Consider the following 27,681-nt stretch of genomic DNA (forward strand, 5'->3'; position numbering starts at 1 on the left):
CGCCATGTCCTCAAACCCCGTCGGTTGCTGGCAGTGAACGCGTTCCGTGATGTTGCCGTGGAGGAACGCGTTCGTGACGTCCAGCTGGTGCGCAGGCCATTTCTTGGAGGCGATCAGCGTTAAGACGGTGCGGATAGTGGCTGGCTTGACGACCGGGGAGAAGGTCTCGCCGAAGTCGATCCCCGGTCGTTGATGAAAGCCACGAACCACCCACCTGGCCTTGTAGCGTTCGAGGGTCCCGTCGGACCGGTACTTGTGGCGAAACACCCATTTTCCGGTGATCACCTGGGCGTCTGGGGGTCGGGGAACCAGTGTCCAGGTGTTGTTGCGGAGAAGGGCGTCGTACTCGAGCTGCATCGCCGCACGCCAGTTGGCGTCTTTGAGTGCTGCGCGCACGGAGCGTGGGATGGGAGAGATAGCTGACGTAGTACCGGCAAGGGCGTACTTGGGGTTGGGCTTGCGGATCCCTGCTTTGGCGCGAGTTACCATGTGGTGTTGGGGTGGCTGCGGTGCGTCTCGCACGGTAGCAGGTGGAGGCGACGGCGTGGCCGTGACTGCGGCCGGCGAGCAGGTGGGTGCCCCTGGAGATGACGGCAACGAGCCGGTGTGGACTGTGGGAGGCGATTCCGGCACAGGCCCAGGCACCGGACAGGGGCGCGGGTCATCATCGTCGGTGGGCGCTGCCGTGGACGGCGACGTCGGGGGTGTACAGGCCGGCGTCGCAAGCCGGAACGGGAAGACGGTCTCGACGAAGTTAACGTGGCGAGAGGTGTAGACGCGGCGCGTGGCGATGTCGTAGCAGCGATAGCCACGATGGTCGTTGGGGTAGCCGAGGAAGACGCACGCCACGGAGCGCGGGCTGAGTTTGTTCGCGGCCGTTGGTGTGAGGTTGGGGTAGCAGAGGCAGCCGAAGACGCGGAGCTCGTCGTAGAGGGGTGGGGAGCCGAGGAGGAGCTGGTGTGGCGTCATGGTTCCAGTGGCGCGGCAAGGGCGCCTGTTGATGACGTACGTCGCCGTGTTCAGGGCCTCCGCCCAAAACGAAGAGGGAGCTGCACTTTGGATTAGTAGCGTGCGAACACAATCGTTAATCGTGCGTAAGATCCGCTCAGCCTTCCCATTTTGCTGTGAAGTGTGCGGACAGGAGAGACGAAAGCTAGTGCCATGGGCAGCTAGGAAATGGCGCAGGGCATGAGTATCAAACTCGCGCCCGTTGTCAGTTTGGAGAGCTAGAATGGGGAGCTGAAACTGTGTATGGACGTAGGAGAAGAAGGAGCGAATGATATTTTGAACATCAGACTTGCTGCGAACGGGGAAAGTCCATATGTAATGAGTGTAAGCATCAATCAAAACAACATAATACTTGTAACCCGAATTGCTATAAATTGGTGATGTCCAGACATCCGAATGCACTAATTGAAAAGGGAAATAAACTGGTGTTTCTGAAGAGGCAAAAGGCAGTCTAACATGTTTGCCCAGCTGACAAGCATGGCAAGAATGAGCTGCTGATTTATTACATCGGAAATCAAAGGTTTGCAGGATCTGATGGAGAGCGCGCGAGCCTGGATGCCCAAGACGGTTGTGCCACAGCTCCACCGAAGGTGTTGACGAAGCAGTGAGAGCATGATGTTGTGGCAGCCGCAGAGGGTAGAGGTCGCCGGAGTTCTCACATCGGAGCATCACCGTTTGGGTGGCCAGATCCTTGACAGAGAAACCAACGGGATCAAATTCAATTGAGACATTGTTGTCGCGGGTTAGTTGTTTGACGGACACCAGATTTTTTATCAGAGAAGGAGTAACGAGAACGTTGTTGAGATGGAGAGGAGAAGAAGATGTAGGAATGGTAGCGACGGCTGTATGGGTTACAGGCAGCCGGGCGCCGTTTCCAACGGTTACGAAAGAGGGAAAGGGGAGAGGCCGAGGGGAAGAGGTGATACCGGAGGTAGACGACATGTGCGATGAAGCGCCGGTGTCGAGGTACCAATCTGCGGAGCTCGGCGGCTGGGTGGCGACGCCGGCAGAGTTCAGGGCGGTGTAGAGCGCGCTGGTGTCCCATGGCGACGCACCGTAGGAGGAAGAAGGCCCCAGAGCAGTAGGAGATTGGTGATGGGCCATCATCGCCTGCTGGGCCTGAAACGGCGGACGAGGACCCAGGACGCCGGAGCCGGGCGCGCGGAAGGGCACGCCCCAGGCCTGGACAAGCCCAGTCCACGGGTTGAAGTTGCCCATCCACGGAGCGGGTGGGCGCTGGGGTGCGCCGCCGGAGCTGTTGCCGCCGAATGTGGTGGAGCCGGTGGTGGGGCCGCGTCCGCGGCGCTTGTGCTTGGAGCGGGAGCTGCGGTTGCCGCCAGTGTCGCCGCTGGAGGAGCCTCCAGTGCCGGAGGAGGGGGCACCGTGGCCGGAGGCGCCGCCCTGCGGAGCGGATCCGGCAGAACCACCGTGGCTGGCGAGGAACGCCTGGCCAGCCTCCGCCTTGTCGTCCTGTTGCAGCTGCAGCTCTTCGAGGAGGAGGTAGGAGCGCGCACTCATGAAGGTGTGCGTCTTGGAGGTGAGCACCGGCTTGACATGGCGAAATTTCTTGTTCAGGCCGCGAAGCAGATTCAGCACCTGGCTGGGCTCGGAGACGGGGTGGCCGACGTCGCGCAGGCTGTCGGCGAGCTTCTTCAACTTGGCGCAGTAGTCGGAGATGCTGAGGTCGCCCTGAATGATGCTGCGGAACTCGGCCTCAAGGAGAACCGCGCGCTGCATCTCATTATCGCGGAAGAGGCCCTCGATATCCGTCCAGATGGTGAACGCAGAGGCATCGGGCTTGTAGACGAGGTCGAAGACGCCCTTGTTGATGGTGGTGTAGATCCAATTGGTGAGGGTGCAGTCAACTTGACGCCACTCGGCATCGCGTTCGTTGAGTGGCGGCGGCGAGCGAACGTGACCGACGAGGCCAAACTTGCCGAGAACAGAGTCGAACAGGCAGCGCCACTGGCTGTAGTTGGAGTCGAAGAGGTCGAGGAGGATGGGGACGTGGTTGCGGATGTTGACCGTCTGAACCACGGCGAGGGAGGCAGGTTGAGGCGCGCCGAGAGGGAGGCCGGAGTCGCCAGAGTTGGAAGAGGATGAGGAGTGCGCCGGCGAATGCGCCATGGCGCTGGAGCGGAAGCGGGGATGTAGGATCACACGGTAACTGATACCATGTAGAGAGGGATTGAATCAACCACACTTGTATTGATTCAGAGTGTAGTATTTATACACGTTACATGCATGCATGAGACTAACTAATCTCTGCTAGATTGCTAGATTACAGGAGAGTCGCGGGGAGCCATGCGGAGCGTGGCAAGTGCGCGCGGCGCGCGGGGCGTGGAGCGCATGGCGCGGAACGGAACGCGCAGAGCAGAGCGCATCAGACGCGAGTCGTTCGCGTGACCCGCGCCGTGCAGTTGCATGAGATCCAACAGCGTCGTCTTCTTCCTCGCTCCGCTCCCGAGCAGCAGCAGAAGTGAAGCCGACGCCCTTCCGAGCTCCGCGAGCCCCTTCCACGAGCTCCTCTGGCCGCCTCCCCGAGCTCCTCCCCGAGATCCTCCAGCGTGACGCGATTCATGGTGAGGATGGGGTTCTTGACCCTGAACACGGTGAGCGCGAGCACGAGGGCGACGATGGTGGAGGTACTGCACGGAGCGCCAGCGCCCTGCTCTAGATCCGGCGTCGGGGTGGCGGCCCTACCGCCGCCCCCGGCCACGACGACCGCGACCGGCTCTCCACGGCGGCGCTCCTCCACGGCGGCCACGCCCCGCTCCTCCGCGCGACGACGGCCACGCCCTACTCCTCCGCGCGCCGCGTCGTCTCCACGGGACGGGAAGGCATCCAACAGCAAGCGGGCCCGCTGCCATGTGTCGCTACGGTATTGGATGGCCGCGAATGGGGGAGAGAGAAGGAGCCTGTAGGAATGGGTAGCCGCGGGGTGCCTCCGGATTTTAGGGGAGAAGTTTGGGGGACTGCTGGAGAGGTGAATAGTAGCAAAAATTCCAAAATAATAGGGAGATGGGAGATACTGCTGTGCCGGAGATGGTCTAACGGACTATCTATAGGGTTGCTTCTTATTGCTTTTAATGACGGCAAGTGTAAAGAAGGTACGCTGATAAGCTACAAACTATCTCTGTGGCCCTTTTGTGCTGCTGCACAAAAGGTCAAAGTAAATAGGCTGAAAATAAACATCTCAACTCAGCCCGGATAATATGAATCATTAGCTCATCACAGTAGTACAGCAAAGTCAACTCGCGAACGGTTGGAGTCGGTCTTACCAATCTGCAGGTGCAAAGCCAAACGAGTTGGTTTGTGGTATAGGTCCATTCCACCGAGCTGCAGAATGGAGAGAACATTACTCTAAACACATCCACGAGCGGAGGTAGAAATTAATAGTTTGCTGCAACTGAATCACATCTGATTTACCGGTTTGGGCTCCTATAGGTGGAGCAATGGCACGAAGGGTCTACAGGGAGGCTGACATGGTGCCGTCGATACACCTAGGAGCATCTGCAGATCCAGACGAGTTTGCGGCGGCGGAGCTACTACTCGCTTGGACCGGTCGTTTATCTTGCCGCGCGGGTCGTCGTCGACGTGGGGAACGTCTTCGTCGCCGCAGCCTTCGTTGACGGCAGGCCCGAGCAATGAGCGGAGAACGGGAGCTGTCCAGCAACAGCTATGGCTAGCAAGTAGATTCACGAAACAAGAAATTGGAGGAGGAAAATAAAGGGGGGGAAGAGGACGGAGAGCGCAGTCGCGCGGGCGGGAGGGGAGATTGGCGCGTAGGTGAGACGCGGGGAAGGATTTAGCCGGAGAATTGGCGCGCTTCCGAGGCGGGACGCGCGACGCTCAAAGGGAAGACGATTCGGTATGGATTTGGGGAGGGAAGCGCAACGATCCGCGTCGATGTTTAGGTTGACTCTTAACGTCCTCTGTTTCTATCCGAGACTATCAGGGAATAGTCGCTGGCTCGTTGATTTACTCCTCTCTCTCTTCCACGTCGGAAGGAATCCGACATAAGCTGGCGACATCGCCACCCGTTGGAGGAGGACTAAAAGGGCGAGCAGATGCTAAACGGCACATCTGAAACTATATGAATTCTGACTCACCGGCAGCTCACATTCGCTTTTGCATATCCAGACCCCGAGCAAGCAAGGAGAAGCTTCCCCAACGGAGAAGCAACCGTAGCTATCGGCTATTCAGCTCTGCGGATCAGTCCCCGCGCGCGCCACTTCGCCGCCATGGAGACGCAGGAGATCGCCGCGGCGGCGCGCCACTTCGCCGCCATGGCCCGAATCGTCGGCCCGGTCAGTCCCCGACTCCGCACCACCACCTCATCTTCAATCAGCAATACCTCGCTAACCGCCGTCGCCGTGCTCCTCCCCATGTCCGGCGCCTCCGCTTCCAGGACCCCAAGGGCCTGAAGATGCGCCGCCACGCCTTCCACCTCCACCAGTGCGTCCCCCCTCCCCCCGATTCGTCGTGTCGCTGGCTGAATTCGAGCTTTCCTGAAGCCCTGTGCTGACTTGGTGCTGGGTTTGGTTTGGGTTCCAGGTCGGGGTCCACCACGCTCTCGGCGTCGGCCCTGCTCCTGCCGCGGGGCGCCCTGGCGGAGCCGCCGCCGCTGCTCGACCGTGTCTGCGCGGCCCGCGGGCACGCGGCGGGGGACGTCGCGCTCACGGCGGCGTCGCTCGTCGAGCCGTTCCTGGTCGCGGAGCAGCGAGGTAACCCCGGCGAGGTTAGTAGGTTACAGGACTCTGTAATCACTCGTTCTAGTGCTAAACTTTTGCTTGCTTGTTTACTTGTTTGGATGCCTGCAGGAATTTCAGCCGAGGCTGGTACCGCAGGCACGTATTGATGTGCTTGTTGAGGTAAGGATAATAAGCGTCTGTGTGGACTTTGGCATCCTAGATCACTTCATGCTTAGCATTCCAGCACCGATAATCAGTTATTTGCGAAGAAAACTTAAACGGACTCACACTGATGATTGATGGAAGTGATTCAATGACATGTAGAACTCAAATATGTAGCTAATGCATGATATACTATCCGGATACTTGTACTGTTGTAGGAATATCTTTCCAAAATACCAGTTTCAAAAAACTTTTTCCTGAATTCCTGAATATGCTATGCCGTGTGCAGCATGAGGAGTTGGGGAACACTCGAGATGGAAAGTCTGGACCTCCACGGTGGCTTTCAGCTCGATTGCTTGCCATGGTAAGTACTGTCATTTCTTCAGTCAGGTTATAGTGCTACAAATAGATGCGTGAAATATTAGCAGGCATTAATATGTAATAGGATAAAGGCTGTTGTTTTCTTAGTTCATTTAGATTTTGAGGGTGTTCTGTGTTCAGAAAAAGCGGTGATGCACAAGTGGACTTTCGAATTATTTTTTTTTACACACCATGTGCATTTACTTTTCAGTTGAATGGGGTATGCAACTCTGCATTGCAGCAGCCCCTTATTGGTTTTAATTAAACCACTGTCAAAATTGTGTTTTATGCAGTGTTCTACTAAATATTTTAATCTTTATTAGCTGTTGATGATTCATTTTTTAGGTAAGGACTAGTTGCTTGGCTTTCCACTGAAATGTTCTCTGTCATCCACTCATCCTACCAATTACCTACAATAAGAACTTAAGAATGGCTTTGGGCTGCTCATTTGGAATAGACTGAGATAAGTAAGAAAAGAGTAATTTCATTTAAATGTCCTTGTTACATCTTACAAATATTATTTTTTATATTATTTTGCTTAGCTACAAGTGAACTGTATTTACCCTTAGTTATGAGTTTTATCTACATTGCACTTAATGGGAGAAAGGTTGCTTCTATTGAATAGTAAGAGAAAAGTTTGTAGGTTTTGGTTAGTCTTCACCCTCAATGCTTATGCTTAAATGTTTGATCAGCAGCCTGATTTCTTCATTAGGTTGATGTCCCTACAGCTGCTGACTCTGTTTTATCCTTACTAAAACATGACGACTCATTCATCGGAAGACCATCATGGGATGTAGGCTGGTCATTGGCCGATGATAATCAGAAACAGGTCTCTTTGTTTATCAAATTAAATTGCTGTGCCTCTTTGTCTTGCACTAAAATTGACTAACATTAGTGTTTCTCAGGTTGAAAATGATATCAGATCTTCCCTGAAGTCTAACAGGAATAATGCATCTGTAGAGTCAATAGGCACATTGATGTTGGCCAAGTCTGCCACAAGAATTGCTATTCTAGGAATTTCAACCATCAATTCAAATGTAAGGCACAGGTTGACGTTTTCCTTTCCTGGACATTTAGCACCTTGAAATTACAAGCTATAGTTTTTTTCCTGTACTTAAAACTCTAGGTCATTTGTGATCAGAATGCAAGACGAATCAATGTTTCAGAGATGCAACACCGAGGAGACTCTTTGCTGGTAGTAGGATCTCCATTCGGCCTCCTGTCACCCTTCCATTTCTTCAACAGGTATTATTTTATTCTACTGGTTTTAGCAGGATGTCTATTAGTTGCACCAGAACTTAGCACATGCAACCCATCAAATCTCTGGATTTGATAACAAGAAAATAGGCATTCATAATTTTGACTTATGTAATGTTAAACTCCAGACTTTGCAAAACCTGATACTATTCCATATGCTATATGTATGGAGATAATGTAAAACTGATGCTATCTAGCATTTTATTAACTCTTTGCTTTGCATGTCATCACTACAGCTTCCAAAGCATATGCAATCGTAGCTTTTGTTCCACGTATGTCTATTGACCTTGAAGGCATATTCACTGTAACTAGATGCTGATATTCTGGAACTAGAACAGCATGACATTCTATTATTCAGTATTTTTTTTGTGCCGCATTATCCTAAAACAGAGTAAGAGTGTATTCATTTGTACACATGTGCGTTCATTAAGCAGCATATCAGTTGGTGCTGTTGCGAATTGCCTTCCTCCATGCGCTATGAGGAGCTCGTTGCTGATGGCTGACATCCACTGTCTCCCTGGTAAATATCAATCCATTTTTCTTTTCTCATATACTATGACATTAGCTCTTGATAATGTCTTAATGGACCAAGGTATGGAAGGTGGTCCAGTGTTTGACAAAAATTCTTGCCTTGTGGGGTTGCTGATGAACCCATTAAGACAGAAAGGCAGCAAGATAGAAGTTCAGGTGAGTTCACTGGTTTCAACAAGATACATTTGCACATCGAATAAATGTAAACTTAGCTATCTTAAAATCTGCATACCAGCTCGTGGTTCCATGGGATGCAATATGCACTGGATGGAACAACAAGAAACTGGAGGAAATTGGGGGAGACCCAAGTGAGCTACCTGACAAAAATGCTGATAGTAAAACAATGGAATTAAGGATGTCTTTCTCTTCTATGGTCAACAAAATTAACCAGTATTGCATCTCACCCTCTTCTATAAGAGAGGCTATATCCGCAGTTGTTCTTGTTACGGTTGGTGAATCATCTTGGGCTTCAGGAATTATTCTGAACAAAAGGGGTTTAGTTCTGACAAATGCTCATCTCTTGGAACCTTGGAGATTCGGAAGAACTTCACCTTCAGGTGTACAAACCTCATTTGCTGGAGAATATCTCAATGCCAGAGAAAACAAATCATTGCAGCCGCAGCAATGCAAATTTTCTAATGAAGATGCTGTCAAACATGAGGTTTCATTGTTTAACTTGGGTTTCAAAAGAGAGAAGAGAATATCAGTTCGTTTGGACCATGCGGAGAGACAGATGTGGTGCAACGCAAGTGTGGTTTTTATCTCGAAGGGTCCGCTTGATGTTGCATTGCTTCAAATGGAAAAGGTTCCAATTGAATTAAATACAATCAGACCAGAATTTGTTTGCCCAACAGCAGGATCATCTGTATATGTTGTTGGACATGGCCTTTTTGGACCTCGATCAGGTGACAAATCTTAGAATCTGGTGCTTGGAGCAGTTTGATGCTTCTTTTGGTCAATGTGCATGCCCTTTCAACTGTTTTGACTTTTGAGTTTTGATATTATGGAACTGATATTTCAGTTGAATATAGGCCTATGCTCGTCTCTATCCTCTGGGGTTGTGTCAAAGGTTGTCCAAATTCCATCAACTCAACTTTCTCATCTTTCTGGTACTGTGGAGGCTGACAATATGGACATGCCAGTAATGCTGCAGACAACAGCAGCAGTTCATCCAGGGGCCAGTGGTGGTGTTCTTGTTAATTCGCATGGGCTAATGGTTGGAATAATAACAAGGTATATAATAAGACCTTTGAGGCACTACTTCAGAAAGTAACAAGGACTTTATTAAGTTCATCAAGTTATTTCACCATTTCGTCGACAGTATGAACTTGCTATCTTTTATGTTGGGCATATTCTACTTGGGAAATATATTTAAAACCATCTTAACGTTCCTGCTACTCGCAAGCTAACTTGCCAACATTATTCCATTCATTTTAGTGACTAGAAGAATTGTGAAGTATGCCTTTTCTAAAAACCTCTTTTTTTTCCCACCACTTATTCCTTTTGTTCCTATATCCAGTAATGCTAAGCATGGTGCCGGAAGCACAATACCTCATCTGAATTTCAGCATCCCATGCAAATCACTCGAAACAATCTTCAAGTATTCAGGTGCTAATTAAGTGTGCCTGTATTTTTCTCTTCTCTCAACTTTAGTCAACAATGATGATATCAAAACCCTTTTGAATACATATGAAATAAGAAATGCATTCAATTTTCTCCTTTCTTGGCAGAAATTGGAGAGCCCGCAATTCTGGAGGAGTTGGACAAACCCAATGAAGTGCTCTCATCGGTTTGGGCTCTGGCACCATCATCATCCCCATTTATCGACAACCCCCCTGAAAAGACCAAAGACGAAAAGGTTCTGGAGTTCTCAAAGTTTCTTAGTGATAAGCAAGCAACTCTGAAATCTAGCACAGATCTAAAGGAACTCTTTAAGCACAAGATCCCCAGCAAAATATAGATTTTTATCGAGAAATGGAAGTGGGATTGTAGGGATAAGATTTCGATGTCCTTTTTTTAAACAAAGATTTCAAGTTATTGGTCATGGGCAAAGTGCAAAAGTTGCTTTGTCAGGGAAAACATTGGTTGAGGGATTCAGATTACCTAACAAAATGTCAGACTGTTACATGCCACTCTACTATGGTGTTTTGGGCAAAGCCTTGTTCAGGAGAGACACTGTGTGCCAGTAATACATAGTTTGCTCCCAGATTTCAGCAGAAATGTGTTGTCAGAGAACAATGGGGCTTACTTCCAGAAGTTCAAGACATGTTGCCTACAAGAATATCAAAAATCAAATCTGTGAAGGAATATAGATTTTTTAACTAGTTGAGGACTAGTATCTCTGTCATTTGCTGCACTAACTGAAAAGGTATTTTTTAAACATTTCTTGTAATCCTACTTCCAGTGTACTAAAAGTGTTCGTTCATCTAGGCTGATATAGCCTAACAAAGAAAATCAAGCTGGGGTGTTGCATGTGATCTGCTCATCATTTCATATACCTTATGCTTACCACGGAGAAGCGTGTGATCTGTTCGTCATTACAGGCCTTCTCAAACCCAGAAATTGATATGTCAATCAGTCAAATACAGTAAAAATATAGGACTTCTCAAGTCCAAGAATTGATATATCAGTCAGTCTAGTACAGTAAGATAGGACTTCCCAAACCCTGAAATTGATATATCAGTCAATCAAATACAGTAGAATAGGACTTCTCAAGCCTTATCAGTCTGTCAAATACAGTAAAATCGGACTTCTCAAGCAGCGAGGTGGCAACCAAACTTACAATCTCAACAGTTGGTGTGGCAATGCAAAAATCAACAATGTTTAAGCATGCCATGACCAATGAATAATGTAGGTTGTATGATTATCACTTCAAACATATTTAATCCATCATAGGGAACATACACTCGACACGCTATTGTCGTCCAAAACATTCAATCTCTGATATTCAAGTAATCCTACCAAAAAGAGTCAAGAAGTTAGGATAAAAATTTCTAATTCTGGAGGAAAGGCTCTCATAATGGTCAGAAAATTGTATGGTCAAACGCACTTTGACTGTGGCAGAGAAAAAGTTTGCCACTACACTCTCCTCGTTCCTTGAAGACAGGCCCATCCATCCATTTCAGATACCGATACGCTGTATAAGTATGTTGAGTAAACGTCTTTGACTTTTGGCACCTGAATTATGAGACAAAAAGTACAAAAGGGAACATATAAATAAGCAAATAAACTCTAGGAGGCATGACGATGTTAGAAAATTAATGTCAAATTCCTTTACCTGCTCCTCTAAAATTCCAGAAATGGCAACTACTCCACCAGGTTTTGCATAACCAACTATGTCCTCAACCAGCTCCAGTAAGGGATTCAGAAGTATGTTTGCTGCAACTACATCGTATGTTCCTCTGGAAGACTTCAAGTCAGGGTTATTGATTAGTTTGTTCTCTTCTGATTTGTCAACGGCATTTGGGAAGGATGAAGGCTGAGCATTCATTGGTACCAAGAAAACAGGCATTTGGTTGGAACGTAAACCATTCAGTAACAAGTTTTCAGAAGCAGAGGTTATAGCTTCAGGGTCTATGTCTATCCCAGTAGCGAGAGCAGCACCCATCTGCATTCATAAGCGAACATTGAGCGAATGAAATAGGGAAACACTGCCTTATTATCGTGACACTTTCCAGCAGTGAACAAACATACAAAGACTTGGTACCTTCAGAGCCGCAATCCCCAAAACTCCAGTGCCTGTTCCATAATCCAAGACATGTTCACCCCCTTTAATAACTTCCCGTAGAAGTAGAAGGCACAGCTTAGTTGTCGGGTGCTCCCCCGTCCCAAAAGCCAAACCTGGATTGATGATTATATTTGTGGCCTGTGGATCCTGTGAATGGAAAAGGTTGAGGACAAATCTCTCAGTTCAAGATTGTTAGCATTCAGAAAGAAAAAACAAGCAGCATCCTTAGAATTTCTTTTAAAAAACAAATGAAAACAGCATGATGTGAATACATACAGGGGGACTTCTCCATTTTGGAACCACCCAAAGACCGTCAGCCACTTCAGTGGACTCGTATGTTTCCTGCAGCAACCACAATAGTAATCTAACTTTTCAAGCATTTGACAAGCAAAAACCGTGCACCCAACTCAAAGGTTATAGAAAATGGATCCCATAAACAGTATGCCAATGGCTAACCCCAGTTTATGAGCCATACGCCTAGCTATAAAGTCAAAACTTACCAAAGCATATATATACGGTCTAAGGGTGGGTTCGTTTCCTGGGGCCTAAAGTTTAGAGGTGTCACATCAAAGAGAATCTTGTCATTTAGAAGTATTAAATAAAGTCTAATTACAAAACTAATTGCAGAACCCCAGTGCTAATTCGTGAGACGAATCTAATGAGGTATATTAGTCCATGATTAGCGGATGATTACTGTAGCATCACTGTGGCAAATTATGGATTAATTAGGTTTATTAAATTTGTCTCGCGAATTAGCACCCAGCTGTGTAAAAAGTTTTATAAACAGATTTTATTTAATTTTCTTTAATGTGATGGGTCTAAAGTTTAGGGGCAGGAAACGAACAGGGACTGTGTGTGACACGTAATGGAGGGAACAGAAGAGCAACAGTGGCATTTAAAGGCCATGTACAGGAAAAGTGTACAAACATCCAGTCCGAACCTGCACAGTTGCCACCCAATCGCCCTGCTTCCCAACAGAGGTTTCATACACTGCGCTGTAGTTCAAACCAGCTGAGCTAGCGGCACTTGAAACGCTCGAGTCCACGTCTTCCCCATCGGCATATATGGAGGTTATGGAGATCTGCATAATTAACATTTCTTGTGGACTCAAATTACCCCCAAACAATTGCCGGAAATTCATCTGAACGGTATATGCTCAAGGAAATTGCAAATATTCTCGCACAAAAAAGTACTCACTCACTTCATCGAGATTTCCAGCATCGGCAATGTCATCCACAGTCACAGAGCTAGCACCGAAGCACAAGAGCGCCTCGGAGAGAACTTCCTGGTTCGCAATGCCACACGAAAAAAGTGCATAAGACACTGAAATTAGTCGAGGTAGGTTAAGGAATCGAAGTGTCTACGAAGTTCCGAGAGAGCGCGATGTACTGACCGCGTCCTGCTTGCGGCACCTGATGCGAACGGAGAGGTAAGGCGCGGAGAGGTCGGAGCCCGCGGCAGCGGAGCTGGAGGGCGTCTCGTCCCCGACGTCCACCGCGCGGGCGCAGAAGCTCATTCCTCTCCGGGCGCCGCTCGCCGGGCCGCACGCGCCGTCGCGGGACGGCGAGGAGCAAGCGTAGAGCGGGAGGAGGAGAGGCGGGAGGTTACCGCCGCCGCGGCTGCTGATGGCGTACGGGACGTGAGGCGATAGGACCCGGGGAGAGGAGGTGGTGGAGACGAGGCGGCGGAGAGGAGCGCGGCCGGCGCAAGCCAGCGACGGCAGCATCTCGGCGCCGGCGGCACACTCGCACGCCGCACAGATGACAGACCTGATGCGCTCCGCTCCTGGCGGCTATGCACAGCGTGGAGTTTACAGTTCAGAATTTGCCTTTTTGGCTTTTATTTTTACCTGTTTCCTTCAAAAAATCGTGCTGCCACATGTGGTTTTAGCGGCGTTACGGTTACGGTAGGTAGTAGAGATAGTACTGGCATCAATGATTGTTTGCCATAATCTTGCTTTCTTTGACATATGTCAAGTAAAATTTATTTAGAAAACTGATATGAAATTGAATTAAAAAGTTGTTTTTGTTTCGCAAAAAAACTAAAAAGTTGTTTTGATGCACAGTTGAAAACGAAAATGAATTCAAAGTTGTTTTTGCATGCTTAAAAGACTACTTCCTACGGGGTTCATAGCAAGTTTGCTTATTTTTAGGATGTGTTTGGAACTGCTCCGCTCCACAAATTTCAGCTCCGCTCCCAGATCTCCATGCCAAACACATCTAGTGAGGGGTGGGCATAACTAACCGGAACCGAAATATCTGAAACCGAAAAAATCAGTTATCAGTTCGGTCCCAGATTGTTAGTATCCGAATTAAGGTTCTGTTTGGCACAGCTCCTGAGCAAGTTTAAGTCGTGGACTGGCCAAATACCCCGTTTCTAGGCCCAGCTTCCCAGCAGCACTTCCGGATATCGCATGAAAACGCACTGGACGCAGCAGCCGGACCGGACCCGCTTCTCGCGCAGCTTATCCTCTTCCCCGATCCAATCCTCCCTCCTCGACGCCCCCCTGCGCCGCCCCGCGCGACGCCCCCGCGCGACGCCCAGCGCCGCCCAGCGCCGCCCCCCGCCGGCCCCCGCGGCGCCGCCCAGCGCCGGCCCCCGCGCGACCGCCCTGCGCCGACCTCCGTTGCCCCCCGCCGCGGTAAGGTACCTTTGCTTGCATCTGTTTAGTGGATTCAGCACCAGCTGATGCTGCTTCAGAAGATGCAATGAAGGCAGTCACAGGATCCTCCCCAGCCTTAAGTCTCTGCTCAGCATGGTAATTTTTTCAGAAAACCATGGATGATTGAAGATTGAAGAAAGAGAAATAAGAATCAAGAAGCAACCTGTTTCATCACAGTAGAAGCAGGAATTAGGGCATCCAACATTTGTGCGGTACCCTACACTGGCACCACCATATTTGCTAACAGCAGCAACAGAGGCCTCTAAAGCATCAGCCCCTGTAGAAAAGCAGCAAGATTTCACAGAGCATCGACTCCTTTCATTGCAAAAGGTATAAAAGAATTACCTTAATGTCTATTTACCTTTTGATGCGCACGAATATGGTTTGGAGTTTATTTTGTGGTAACTTGGCCTAGTTGTGTTGCAAATACCTATTTCTTTCTTCATTTACTGTAATTACAACAGAGATTAAGTGCATAGGCAAGCTTACATCAAACATAGGCATGCATGATGAAGAATCAAACAATTTTTTCCCGGCATTATCTTTTTATCCATTGTTGGCTGGGTGCATTGGGACCAGTAATACATGCAGCCCGGCCCAATGCACCCAGCAAACCCTAAATATATAAGCCGCCGACCTCCATTCCACCCGGCCAACCAAATTCTCATCCATCCAGCCCCCACCCGCCACCCATCACCCCGGCGCCCCTCCTCTCGTCGCCACCTGCACGCAGCCCGCCGCCGCCACCCGCCTGTAGCCGCGGGCCGCCGCGCCACCACCCTGCCCGCTCCCCGCTGCCGCCGCCTGCCGGAGCCGCCCGCCCGCCATCGGCCTCTCGCCCGGCGCACATCATCCCACGCCTCCCTTCCGCGGTGAGGCGAGCCAGCCTGCGAGCGCCCAACCGCGGCGAGGCGAGGCTGCCTGCGAGCGCGCGGGTGGCGGCGAGGCGAGCTTGGCCTACGAGCGCGCGGCGGCGAGGCGAGACCTGCGGGTGGGCACACGACGGCGGTGGCATTTGGGCGCACGAGCAGCTCTCCTCTGGCTGAATGCATGGATGGCGTGGAGATTGACTTGAAGCGGAAAAGATGATGGCGTTCGTCGGTGATGTGTTTGCACTGCTTCAAATCTATAATTCTTAGTTTTGATTCATTTGAAGATTGATGACTTGATCTCTCCAATTTTTTCATAGTTTTGTTCATTCAGTTTGTAAGCATCTAGGCCCTCAAGGTATGTTTCGGTGATTAATGACAACCATTATTGTGACTAATGAGTTTGTGCAGATTTTTAGATCATTATCGCTCATTTGGTTATATGTCAAAAGAGGCCCCTAATTTTCATTATTCAAAAAGGCGATCTCGGCATTCAACTCAATAATATGTCAAGACTAAGGATCTCTCTAGTCCTAAGTGTCATAAGATTGAGAAGGACACTTAGGTTAGTATAGGTTTTATAGTTTTGTAGTGATCGCACTATTAAGAGGGATTTAGGCTTAGTAACGTGAGCATGGACATGGTCATTTGAAAATGGATGCACACAATGATCACTCAAGTTTCTAGAAGCTCAAATACGTGATTCTTAACTTATATCTCAAGAAATATTTGGATTTCATTCAAAACTCAAGTCAGAAAAGGCAAAATCAGAAAAATCCTTATCACCGGATTAACCGACGTCTCAAGTTTTCTATACGTCGGTTAAACATGGTCTACAGGTCAAGACAAGTCAATACACCGGTTAAACCGACGTTATTTGAAATTGGACGTTGGTGCAGTTGTCCAGAGACTCGGTTTTCAGTTGATCAGTGGACAACTACACTCACCGGTTAAACCGACGCTATTTGAAATTGGACGTCGGTGCAGTTGTCCAGTGACTTGGTATTTCAGTTAATCAATGGATGACTACACTCACCGGTTAAACCGATGCAACGACGGTTAATCTGCCCAAGCTGCAACGGCTAGTTTTCAGATGGGGCAGTTTACATTCACCGGTTAAACCGACGATGACAATTGGAGGGACGTCGGATTAACCGGCGCTACGCAGCTTTTTTCTCCAACGGCTCTATTCGTGTGAGCTGCCTATATATACCCCTCCAATGGGTCATTCTACCACTCTTGACACCAGGCAACACCCAAACACACATACTACAGTCAAGAGCCACCTTGAGCTTCATCATTTCATACACTTGTTCATTCAATCATTCAAGAAGCAAGATTAAGAACTTGAGTAGAGAGAAGCTTGTGTGCATCCATTCTTGGTGATTGGTTCTTGCTCAAGTGAAAGCCTTAGCTTGTTACTCTTGGTGATTGGCATCACCTAGGCGATCTTGGTGATCGAGGTGATTCTCGCGGAGCTTGCCAAGGATTGTGGAAGCCCGGAGAAGAAGATTGTACGTGGCTTGATCTCCACCACACCGGGATGGTGAACGGAGACTCTTAGTGAGCGCCCTCGTCTTGGTGACTTGGGAGGTGACAATACTCTTTGTGAGTGTCACAACGTGGATTAGGGGTGTGTGCCAACACATCGACACCACGGAAAAAAATCCGATTGTCCCTTGTCCACTTTACTTATTCAAGCATTATCTTTCATGCAATTCATTCATGTGCTTGATTTAGGGATCACTAGTTAGCTCTACCTTGCTAGGCTTTGTCTCTTTTTATTCTTCCTAGCTTGTGTAAGTAGTTTAGTTACCCGATTGGTGAATTGGTGCCTTTCTAGTTTTGCATAGGTTAAGGTTGCTTTATCTTGTTTTAGAAATTGAAAAAGGCCCAATTCACCCCCCCTCTTGGTCCATCGATCCTTTCAATTGGTATCAGAGCCACGTTGCTCATTTGGATCATTAGGCTTCACCGCCTAGAGCTATGGCCAAGATGGGTGGTTCGCCGCCTCACTTCGAGGGCAAGAACTTTGCCTATTGGAAAGTTCGCATGGCCGCATACCTTGATGCGATTGCCCCCGAAGTATGGTTGGCAACTAAAGTCGGGTTCACCGGAGATCCCACCCCCGACCAATTAAAATGGAATGTTAGAGCTAGAAATGCAATTTTCGAAGCTATTAGTGAGGAGGTCTTTGCTAGAGTAAATGGCATGGACCTAGCAAGTGATATTTGGAAGGAGCTCATTGAGATTCATGAAGGTTCCACCAAAGTTCGTGAGCAAAAATATCACTTGTTTAGAGCTAAGTATGATTCCTTCAAAATGCTAGCTCATGAAAATTGCAATGATATGTATTCTCGCTTGAATGTCATTGTCAAGGACATTAATGCACTTGAAATATCCAAAATTGACAGTGCATCCATCAATCGCAAGATCCTCATGCTCCTCCCGAAGCCCAAGTATAACATTATCAATGCTATGCTTCAAAAGGAGGATCTCGCCACAATGGAAGTAGGAGAACTTGTGGGCGAAATTCGCGCTCATGAAATGAGCATTCTTGGTATGTCCGAAGAGCCAACATCAAGCAAGTCAATTACTCTAAAGACCAAGACAAACAAATCCCGCAAGCTCAAGATGGTCAAACAAGACTCAAGCTTAAGCAATGAAGAAGATGATCATCATGAGAGCTCATCCGATGTTGAAGATGATGGAGAACTTGCTCTCATGATGAGAAAGTTCACACGCTTGAATGAGAAGATCAATAAGAAGGGCTTCAACTTTGACTCCAGGAAGGGAATGTTCCGGCCAATGGATGTCAAGAACAAGATTTGCTACAATTGTGGCGAAAAAGGACACATCCGTCCAAATTGCCCCAAGCCGGACAAAAGAAGCAAGGACAACAAGAGTAAGCATCGCCATGATTCAAGCGATGATGAAGAAGAGGAGAGGAAGAACAAAAACAAGAGATTTGGGAAGAAGAAGACCCATGACAAGAAGACCAAGCTCTTCCCAAAGAAGAAAGGCATACCAAAAAAAGTTTCTTGGTGGAGAAACAAGAGTGGGTGACCGATGTCTCATCAAGCGAAGACTCAAGTGATGAAGAAGACATTGTCACCATCGCCCTCACCAATGAAGAACCATCTCTACCTCCGCCTCCTATGTGCCTCATGGCAAAAGGTAACATCAAGGTATGTGAGGTAGATAGTGAAGATGATAGTGATGAAGAGTTTGATCCAAATGAATTTACTAACCTCATCAATGAGTATACATCCGTCATCAAGAGGGAAAAGGGCAAAGTCAAAATTCTTGAGAGCACTCATGCCAAGTTAGAGCTTGCCCACTCCGACTTACTTAGTAAGTACAATGACTTGCTCAAAAAGCACAATAAGTCACTTGTACTTGCTAAGCAAGTTGAAGAGAGCCACAAAAAGCTCAAACAAGAGCATAGGGAGTTGGCTCACAAGTATCAAGAACTTGAATTTGCTTATGAAGTAATTGACCCAAGTCTTGAGAAAGTTGTTCATGAAAAGGTCAATGCTTCTACTTCATGTGATGACCTACTCATTGATGCATATGCCACTAGTGTTGTGCCCAAGCTTGCTTCTTCTAGGGAAAAGGAATTGATGGATCAAGTGGCAAGCCTCAGGAGTAGTGTGGAGAAACTCTCAAGGGGAGAATACATCCACAAGGAGTTTCTCTTCAACAATGCCCGTGACTATGGTAAGAGAGGTCTTGGTTCATTTCCGGAGCCAAACATGGCTACAACTCCTTCTCCGGAGATCAAGACAAGCTTCATCAAGGAAGTTGGCTCATATTGCCAACATTGCCAAGTCACCGGGCATTACACTAGGGAGTGCACTTTACCATCACGTCCTCTTCCTAAATTACCCAAGAATTCCTCATCAATGTTACAAAATAATCATTTTCTCTTGAGTAAAGTGAAGGGCAAGGTGAAGGCCAAGTTCATTGGCAAAATTGCTAAGGAGTCGAAGAAGAAGCTCCCCAAGCAACTTTGGGTCCCAAGAGCTCTTGTCACACATGTGCAAGGCCCAAAGCTTGTTTGGGTTCCTAAAACTCAAAAATGAATTCTCATGTGTGTAGGTGAACTACAAAGCCGGTGGAAAACATTGGGTACTTGATAGCGGTTGCTCTCAACACATGACCGGCAATGATAGCATGTTCACCTCACTTGAAGACCCCGGCGATCATGAACATGTCACCTATGGTGATAACTCAAAGGGGAAAGTCTTAGGTTTGGGTAGAATTGCAATTTCAAAAGATTTATCCATCTCAAATGTTTTGTTTGTAGAAGCACTTAGTTTTAATCTCATCTCTATTGCACAATTATGTGATCTTGGACTAACGTGTGCCTTTGACAAGAATGGTGTTGTAGTGACTCATGAAAAAGACAAGTCATTGGTATTCACGGGGTTTAGGCATGGCAATATCTATTTGGTGGATTTCTCTACAAAGCAAATAAGCACCATGACTTGCCTCTTCACCAAGTCGTCTCTTGGGTGGCTTTGGCATAAAAGAATTGCTCATATTGGCATGAGCAACCTTAAGAAAGCCCACAAGAGAGGGATGATCACCGGCATAAAGGATGTCACTTTTGACAAGAACAAGCTATGCAAAGCATGTCAAGCCGGGAAGCAAGTTGCAACTCATCATCCTATCAAGACGATGTTGTCTACCTCCAAGCCGCTCGAGCTACTACACATGGATCTCTTTGGTCCAACTTCATACAAGAGCATTGGTGGTAACCTCTATTGCCTAGTAATCGTTGATGATTTTTCACGTTACACTTGGGTCATGTTTCTAGGCGATAAGGGTGAAACTCCGGAAATTTTCAAGTCATTTGCAAGAAAAGCTCAAAGGGAATACAATTCCCCAATCGTGAAGATCCGGAGTGACAACGGCACCGAGTTCAAAAATATGAAGATTGAAGAATGGTGCGATGAAGAAGGAGTCAAACATGAGTTTTCCGCCACCTACACGCCTCAACAAAATGGTGTGGTGGAAAGAAAGAACAAGACACTCATCACCCTAGCAAGAGCAATATTGGATGATTATGGCACGTCCGAGAAGTTTTGGGCGGAAGCAATCAACACGGCGTGTCATGCATCCAACCGAGTGTATCCTCACCGACTCCTCAAGAAAACTCCATATGAGCTCATCACCGGGAGGAAACCAAATATATCATACTTTCGAGTCTTCGGTTGCAAATGCTTCATTTATAAGAAGAAAAGGCTCGGTAAGTTTGAAAATAGATGTGATGAAGGTTTCTTTCTTGGTTATGCATCAAACTCCAAAGCATATAGAGTATTCAATCAAACCTCCGGGTTAGTTGAAGAAACATGTGATGTGGAGTTTGATGAATCTAATGGCTCCCAAGAGGAGGTTGTTGGCTATGAAAATGTAGGGGATGAAGAGATTGAAGAAGCCTTAAAGAAGATGTCCATTGGGGATATCAAGCCGGAAGAGGTGCATGAAGACAATGATCAAGGGGGAGGAACTTCCTCATCTTTGCCAAACACCTCCACGGCACCCCAAGTGAATGAAGATCAAGATAAAGTTGATCCACTACCTCAAGAAAATGTGTCAACGCCAACACCCCAAATCCAAGAACAAGAAGAGCAAAATGTTCCACCACAAGCACAAGTCACTCATGATCCACCCCAACAAGCATCCACGCAAATACCGCTAGTGAAGCATGGTCGCATCTCCAAGGATCATCCAATCGGTCAAATCATTGGTAGTCCTTCCAAAGGAGTAAGAACTCGCTCTAAGTATGCTTCATTTTGCGAACATCACTCGTTTGTTTCTTGTATTGAACCCACTAGCATAGAGGAAGCACTTGAGGACTCGGAATGGGTGATGGCCATGTAAGAAGAGTTGAACAATTTCACCCGCAATGAAGTATGGGTCCTCGAAGCTCCTCCGAAAGACAAGAACATTATCGGCACAAAGTGGGTCTTTCGAAACAAGCAAGATGAACATGGGGTGGTGGTACGCAACAAAGCAAGACTTGTGGCAAAAGGGTTTTCTCAAGTCGAAGGTTTGGATTTTGGTGAAACTTTTGCTCCGGTCGCAAGACTTGAAGCTATCCGCATTCTTCTTGCTTACTCTTCACATCATAATATTAAGTTATATCAAATGGATGTAAAAAGTGCTTTCTTAAATGGCTTTATTAACGAACTTGTTTATGTTGAGCAACCTCCCGGGTTTGAAGATCCGAGGAATCCTAACCATGTTTATAGGTTGCACAAGGCACTCTATGGACTCAAACAAGCCCCAAGGGCTTGGTATGAGAGGCTTCGTGACTTCCTAATCATGCAAGGTTTCAAGATCGGGAGGGTGGACACCACTTTGTTCACAAAAGACGTCAATGGGGATCTTTTCATTTGTCAAATTTATGTTGACGATATTATCTTTGGCTCAACTAATGATTTACTAAGCCATGAGTTTGCTACTATGATGTCTAGGGAATTCGAGATGTCCATGATTGGCGAATTGACTTTCTTCCTTGGTTTTCAAGTCAAACAAATGAAGGAAGGGACATTCATCTATCAAGAAAAGTATACTAGAGATATCTTGAAGAAGTTCAAGATGGATGAATGCAAGCCAATTAAGACTCCTATGGCTACAAATGGGCATCTCGACATGGATGTGGACGGTAAAACTGTTGATCAATCCCTCTATCGTTCTATGATAGGGTCTTTGCTTTACCTTACCGCATCTAGGCCCGATATAATGTTTAGTGTGTGCTTGTGTGCCCGTTTTCAAGCTAACCCTAAGGAATCACACCTTTCGGCTGTGAATAGGATCCTTCGGTATCTCAAGCACATTCCTAGCATAGGCTTGTGGTACCCCAAAGGTGCTAGCTTAGATCTCTTGGGATACTCGGATTCGGATTTTGCCGGAAGCCGTGTGGATCGCAAGAGTACCTCCGGGGGTTGCCACTTGCTTGGGCGTTCTCTAGTTTCTTGGTCGAGTAAGAAGCAAAATTCCGTGGCTTTGTCCACCGCGGAAGCGGAATATATAGCTGCCGGTGCATGTTGTGCCCAAATTCTATATATGAAGCAAACCCTTTTGGACTTTGGTGTGAAACTAGGAAGAATACCACTCCTTTGTGACAATGAAAGTGCCGTAAAAATTGCCAAGAATCCAGTTCAACACTCTCGTACAAAGCACATTGATATTCGCCATCACTTCTTGCGTGATCACGAAGCCAAGGGGGACATTTCCCTTCAAGGTGTGAGATCCGAGGAGCAATTGGCGGATATTTTCACAAAACCTTTAGACGAGAGTACCTTTGTTAGGCTAAGAAATGAGCTTAATGTATTAGATGCGGCAAACGTCATGTAAGTTGCCATGTCATATAGAAAAATGCATACATATAGGACACTTGTCTAACCAGGGTAAGATAGTGATGAGCAAGGGTTTAGCTAGAGGTGGTGGTCCACTTGTTTTCCTTTAGGCTTGTAGAAAGGCTCATCATGATGAAGCTTTCCGTGGGATCAAACTTGACAAGTAGATTTAAATTCTCGCCATGCATTTGCTTGTCATATAGTTGTGCACTTTATGTTTACCTTTCCTTCGCATATGGTTTGCATTATCATTGCATGCGTAAGGGTCATAAAGGAGATCACTTGATGAAAATAAGACTTGTTTTACGTGCAAGATCTTAATTCATGAGAAGTGAAAAGAGTAAAGTGTTAGGTGCGTTATTGCCTGGTGAGCAATGTCATGGTGAGTTTGAAGCTTTCCTCCTTCAATATTCCTATGACATGACTCATGCATCTTAATTTGGCGCTTTGTCTCTCTTGCGACTTATCCTTGAATTTGAAAAGTAAAACTATTTAAGTTATCAAGCTATCCTCTTTACTTTGAGGGGTAAAGTCGCCTATGCAAGTCCATTAACTTGAGTTTAGTTGAATCTTAAAAGTTCATTGGACTTAGCATAGAAAAGTGAGCTGAGAGAGGGTTTTTGGGTTCACCGGTTAAACCGACGTTCAATGGATCTATACCCATCGGTTTAACCGGCGCTGCTAAATGTCAGTCTCAGCTCAGTCATTTCAGGCGTTCAACCGGTGTATACAAAGTTTGCAGCATCGGATCAACCGGTGAACATAACATGCTTCCGACCTGAAAATCAACTGTTATTTGCATCGTTCAACCGACGAGTTCACTTTTCAGATCATCGGTTCAACCGGCGTACAGATGCAGATTTGGCAGAGTTTCTGGTAAACTACACCGACGCGATCAACCGGTGTTCAAAACCTAAGCGTCGGATCAACCGGCGATAAGAAAATCTGCGGGGTCCACCTGTCATATTTCTCTCTTGCCCGCTCACGACCCTCTGCTCACTCTCGGTTTCCAACCGTCGCTCCGCCTTCTCCCTCTCGCCGTCGCCTCCGCCGCCGCGCTGCGCCACCGGCCGCCGTCACACCGCCGCCCGTAGCGCCGCCGCGCGTCGCGCCGTCACCCGCACAACCGCTCCCGCACACTTTGCGCACCGCCGCCGTCACCTGCCGCCCGTGCACACGCGCACCGCCCCGCACACTTGCGCCCGTGTGCCACCACGCCGTCGCCGCCACCACAGCGCCGCCCAAGCTCCACCGTGCCATCGCCAGTGCGTTCCACACCGTCGCTTGCACGTCCTGCACCTCCACCGTGCCGCTGCCCACGCGCATTGCACCACATTCACGCATCCACGCCTCGCACGCCACGTGTTCGGCATTTTGCCCGAACCTTCGCGCTAGCCCTCGCTGACCGCTCCGCTTTCTTGATTCTGTTGTTTGTCGAGATGGGTCGTGACAAGAGGAAAGGAAAGGAGATCGTGGTTGAGGAGCCCGCGCGCAAGCGGACTCGCGCAGCGAGAGAGGCCGAGAGGGCCGAGTTGGTGGCTAAGGCCGCCGAGGAGCAGGCATCAGGCCGTGCTCGTCCGTTTGCTATCAGGGACACGCCAGCCAGGGGCAGAGGCAGAGGCAGAGGGATGGGCAGAGTCCGAGGTGCCAGGGCCACCAGAGCTGCAGCAGCAGCAGCAGCAGAGTCAGAGCAGTCACCTTCAGCGGCAGAGTCCGATTCAGTTTCAGATACAGTGCAGTCTGAGCAGTCTCAGGGGCAGGATACACAGCAGTCACCAGCTCTACAACGTTCTGGCCGCACCCGGCAGACGTCCCCCGCAGAGGAGACTTCACCAGCGACCGAGCGTCGCACCGGACCGAGGACGCGAGGAGGTCACCAGCCACAGGAGCCTCGCAGGTCCACAGCAGCAGCAGCAGCAGCAGCAGCTCGTCGAGCCGAGTCCCTAGCGGCCGAGCGCGCAGTGTTCCGCATGGATACTGTCGTGCGTCTGGAGCCAGGTGTGCTGCTCCAGAACTTGACCAAGGCCAATGCGGCGAAGGTCAAGAGGCTCAGGTGGAGTGTACAGGAGGAGGAGTGGTTCCCGGTGACACGAGACAGCAGGGTCGATCGTAGATTCTGGACACTCCTTCAGGCCAGTTTCTACGAGACCTATCAGAGGCGGGGCCACAGGATCTTTCCTCACAGAGTTCTCGACTGGGTTTCTTTGAGGACAGCTGCAGGGGGAGCTGATGTCAGGGAGCACTTTGCTCACTTCAGGGGTCTGCCCAGGTTGCTCTCGATTGAGAGGAACAGATACATTGAGGATTGGGTCAGGGTTTTCTATGCCACAGCTTGGATAGCCCCAGAGCGCAGAGCTGTTCACTTTATGTTTGGAGGGCAGGTATTTGGTTTGTCCAGAGCGATACTTGCAGGGATTTTAGGAGTTGATTTGGTTGACGTCTCCCTGCATGAGATGGTATATGGTGATGCAGATCCACCGCGCAGAGCCATGATTGGCGGAATTGCACCTTCTCACGAGGCAATCTCACAGTGCTTCCGCCAGCCCTTCCCGGCTTCTTACGCCAGAGTCCCGAGCCTACTGACCCCAGAGGCCTACGCTGTTCACATGGCACTCCGGAGGACTCTGCTCCCGAGGAGTGGCTACCCAGAGGGGTTTACAGGTCTGCAGCAGCTGCTACTTCTTCACATACTCACTCATGAGCCATTTGACATAGTTGATTTTATCTTGGCTGAGATTGAGGATGTCATCACTGATGGGATGGGGGTCGTGCGCCAGTTTCCATATGCTCACTGGATCAGTTTTATCTGCTCTATGATTGTGCCAGCTGAGTCACCAGTCAGTGCAGTATACCGCTAGGACGAGGTTCCATGGTTCCCTGTCTACCGTCCGACAGCTCCTTCGGACCGGAGGAGAGGCAGGCAGGCTGATAGAGCTGCCATGGCACGGCTGTCACCTGAGGTACAGGCACGTGTAGCACAGGAGGATGAGGCACTGCTAGCCGCAGAGGCACAGCTTCCCGGAGGAGATGATGAGATTCATTGGTCAGACCTAGAGTCAGACTCCTCCGAGGACGAGGAGTACTTCCCTGCACCTGCTCCAGCGAGTCATGATCACGAGGCAGGAGGTTCCGGAGAGCTAGCTCCAGTGACAGCTGCTGTTACTACTGTCTCAGAGTCACAGGTGTCTCAGCCGTCTGAGCTCACCGCACTTCTGCAGCAGCTGGTCACACAGCAGAGAGAGGACCGCCGTGCACAGGAGGAGGCCAGGAGAGCCCATGAGGCCCAGCTTGCAGAGATTCAGAGAGAGGCCGCCCGAGAGCGAGCTGCTACAGAGGAGCGCTTTGTCGGCCTCATTGACAGAGTATCTCAGAGGACAGACGCTCAGTTTCAGCAGATGCAGCAGGGCATGATGGCGATGTTCGGGATGATTTCACAGCTATATTCTCACACCGGACTCGCCCCACAGCAGCCAGGACAGACAGGCCTTCAGAGTGCTGGAGCACCACCACTTGCAGTTACACCAGCTCCAGCCTCCACTGCTCCAGCTTCTTCCGCGACCCCGGAGATCATGTTCTCATTGTCAGCATTACTTGGGTCTGCGAGTCGTCCCCTCTTCTCTCCACTGCCTGCGACCTCACTCTTCCAGGAGTCACCCTCAGCAGTGCAGTCAGTTGGCCTCCCCGTCGTACCACAGCCACTACCTTCAGGGGGAGGCGGAGAGGTGTCCTTAGTTCCGCAGTCGTCACAGCCGGCAGCATCAGCTCTTACTACTTCAGATGTTGACACATCTTCTGCTGAGCCGGCTACTACTTCCACGGATCCTCTCCCCGGCAGTGCTAGCACCAGAGCCTCGACGACTGCTACACCTCCAGTCAGCTCAGCACCTGCCGGCACCTCAGATCAGCAGCTACCTTCAGTCTCCGAGGATCCACCATCCGACGACGACGATGACCCAGATCGCTTTCTTGCAGTACCTCGTCAGCTGGATCCGTAGATCGCCCCTTTTTGGGCTTTGATGCCAAAGGGGGAGAGGGAGTCAGGGGGAGGGTAGCATTAGAGAGAGCTCGTGATCAGGACCTTGATGTTTCTTATTGTATTATATTTGGTGTTAGTTCATGGATATGTACATTTGTCATTTGAGCATGCTGAGCTTTTGAGACATATCTATGGATTTCATTTGAGCTATTGAGTTTCTTGATTCTCTCTTTTCAAGTTTGTTTGTGTTTATTCGCGCTTTATCTTTCTCGCTCTCTCGTTATCTATGTTTATGTTGTCATCAATCACCAAAAAGGGGGAGATTGTAAGCATCTAGGCCCTCAAGGTATGTTTCGGTGATTAATGACAACCATTATTGTGACTAATGAGTTTGTGCAGATTTTTAGATCATTATCGCTCATTTGGTTATATGTCAAAAGAGGCCCCTAATTTTCATTATTCAAAAAGGCGATCTCGGCATTCAACTCAATAATATGTCAAGACTAAGGATCTCTCTAGTCCTAAGTGTCATAAGGTTGAGAAGGACACTTAGGTTAGTATAGGTTTTATAGTTTTGTAGTGATCGCACTATTAAGAGGGGTTTAGGCTTAGTAACGTGAGCATGGACATGGTCATTTGAAAATGGATGCACACAATGATCACTCAAGTTTCTAGAAGCTCAAATACGTGGTTCTTAACTTATATCTCAAGAAATATTTGGATTTCATTCAAAACTCAAGTCAGAAAAGGCAAAATCAGAAAAATCCTTATCACCGGATTAACCGACGCCTCAAGTTTTCTATACGTCGGTTAAACATGGTCTACAGGTGTAACGCCCTGAAAATCCACCAAATTAAAACACGCGCTAGGGTGCTTCGTTTAGAAATCACTCGTTGTCAAAACCCTAACCCTAACCAGATCGCTGTCCCGTCCCGCACCGCTCGGTAGCTTGTCGACCGCGCGCGACCGCCTTTCCGCAATTAGCGCCGGTGCGATTCTTTTCTCGCGCAGCGCGCGAATCCCACGCGCGCGTGGCCGCGGTCGCCGCCGCAATTGGTGCCAGCG

General features: G+C 48.6%; 3 protein-coding genes across 9 annotated transcripts; 1 reads left to right on the forward strand and 2 right to left on the reverse strand.

Annotated features, from left to right (window-relative positions):
• Positions 1–1,663: 1,663 nt before the first annotated feature.
• On the reverse strand, positions 1,664–3,135 carry LOC112885264. Its single transcript, XM_025950922.1, has 2 exons — positions 1,935–3,135; positions 1,664–1,698 (listed from the first exon to the last, which is right to left on the reverse strand). The coding sequence occupies exons 1-2, from the start codon at positions 3,133–3,135 to the stop codon at positions 1,664–1,666; spliced, it is 1,236 nt and encodes a 411-aa protein (XP_025806707.1).
• A 1,658-nt stretch (positions 3,136–4,793) lies between these two features.
• LOC112884790 (glyoxysomal processing protease, glyoxysomal) lies at positions 4,794–10,489 on the forward strand. 6 transcript variants are annotated; one of them, XM_025950358.1, is made up of 15 exons: positions 4,794–4,925; positions 5,152–5,318; positions 5,420–5,466; positions 5,566–5,749; positions 5,832–5,882; positions 6,154–6,228; positions 6,937–7,053; positions 7,130–7,261; positions 7,351–7,469; positions 7,916–8,001; positions 8,074–8,168; positions 8,248–8,917; positions 9,044–9,245; positions 9,532–9,620; positions 9,743–10,489. In XM_025950358.1, the coding sequence occupies exons 2-15, from the start codon at positions 5,253–5,255 to the stop codon at positions 9,970–9,972; spliced, it is 2,163 nt and encodes a 720-aa protein (XP_025806143.1). In that variant the 5' UTR covers positions 4,794–4,925; positions 5,152–5,252; the 3' UTR covers positions 9,973–10,489. The 6 variants fall into 6 exon arrangements, with proteins under 6 accessions (XP_025806143.1, XP_025806139.1, XP_025806138.1 ...); XM_025950354.1 differs by having other exon boundaries at positions 4,800–4,925; positions 5,152–5,466; XM_025950357.1 differs by lacking the exon at positions 4,794–4,925 and having other exon boundaries at positions 5,108–5,318.
• A 111-nt stretch (positions 10,490–10,600) lies between these two features.
• Positions 10,601–13,557, reverse strand: LOC112884791 (ribosomal protein L11 methyltransferase). 2 transcript variants are annotated; one of them, XM_025950361.1, is made up of 8 exons: positions 13,133–13,557; positions 12,941–13,024; positions 12,680–12,820; positions 12,016–12,081; positions 11,719–11,886; positions 11,290–11,619; positions 11,062–11,189; positions 10,601–10,969 (listed from the first exon to the last, which is right to left on the reverse strand). In XM_025950361.1, the coding sequence occupies exons 1-7, from the start codon at positions 13,463–13,465 to the stop codon at positions 11,091–11,093; spliced, it is 1,221 nt and encodes a 406-aa protein (XP_025806146.1). In that variant the 5' UTR covers positions 13,466–13,557; the 3' UTR covers positions 10,601–10,969; positions 11,062–11,090. The 2 variants fall into 2 exon arrangements, with proteins under 2 accessions (XP_025806146.1, XP_025806145.1); XM_025950360.1 differs by having other exon boundaries at positions 10,601–11,189.
• Between the last annotated feature and the right edge of the window lie 14,124 nt (positions 13,558–27,681).

This window comes from Panicum hallii, chromosome 3, assembly GCF_002211085.1.
Source record: "Panicum hallii strain FIL2 chromosome 3, PHallii_v3.1, whole genome shotgun sequence".
Taxonomy (NCBI): domain Eukaryota; kingdom Viridiplantae; phylum Streptophyta; class Magnoliopsida; order Poales; family Poaceae; genus Panicum; species Panicum hallii.

Coding starts and splice junctions, on each gene's coding strand:
- LOC112884790 (XM_025950353.1), top strand. CDS start 5,105: ATGAATTCTGACTCACCGGCAGCTCACATTCGCTTTTGCATATCCAGA. Junction 5,883..6,153: donor GTATTGATGTGCTTGTTGAG/GTAAGGATAATA, acceptor TGCCGTGTGCAG/CATGAGGAGTTGGGGAACAC. Junction 8,002..8,073: donor TGACATCCACTGTCTCCCTG/GTAAATATCAAT, acceptor TAATGGACCAAG/GTATGGAAGGTGGTCCAGTG.
- LOC112884791 (XM_025950361.1), bottom strand. CDS start 13,465: ATGCTGCCGTCGCTGGCTTGCGCCGGCCGCGCTCCTCTCCGCCGCCTC. Junction 11,887..12,015: donor CAAAATGGAGAAGTCCCCCT/GTATGTATTCAC, acceptor TTCCATTCACAG/GATCCACAGGCCACAAATAT. Junction 11,620..11,718: donor TGGGGATTGCGGCTCTGAAG/GTACCAAGTCTT, acceptor TTATGAATGCAG/ATGGGTGCTGCTCTCGCTAC.
- LOC112885264 (XM_025950922.1), bottom strand. CDS start 3,135: ATGGCGCATTCGCCGGCGCACTCCTCATCCTCTTCCAACTCTGGCGAC. Junction 1,699..1,934: donor GCACATGTCGTCTACCTCCG/GTATCACCTCTT, acceptor TTCTCTGTCAAG/GATCTGGCCACCCAAACGGT.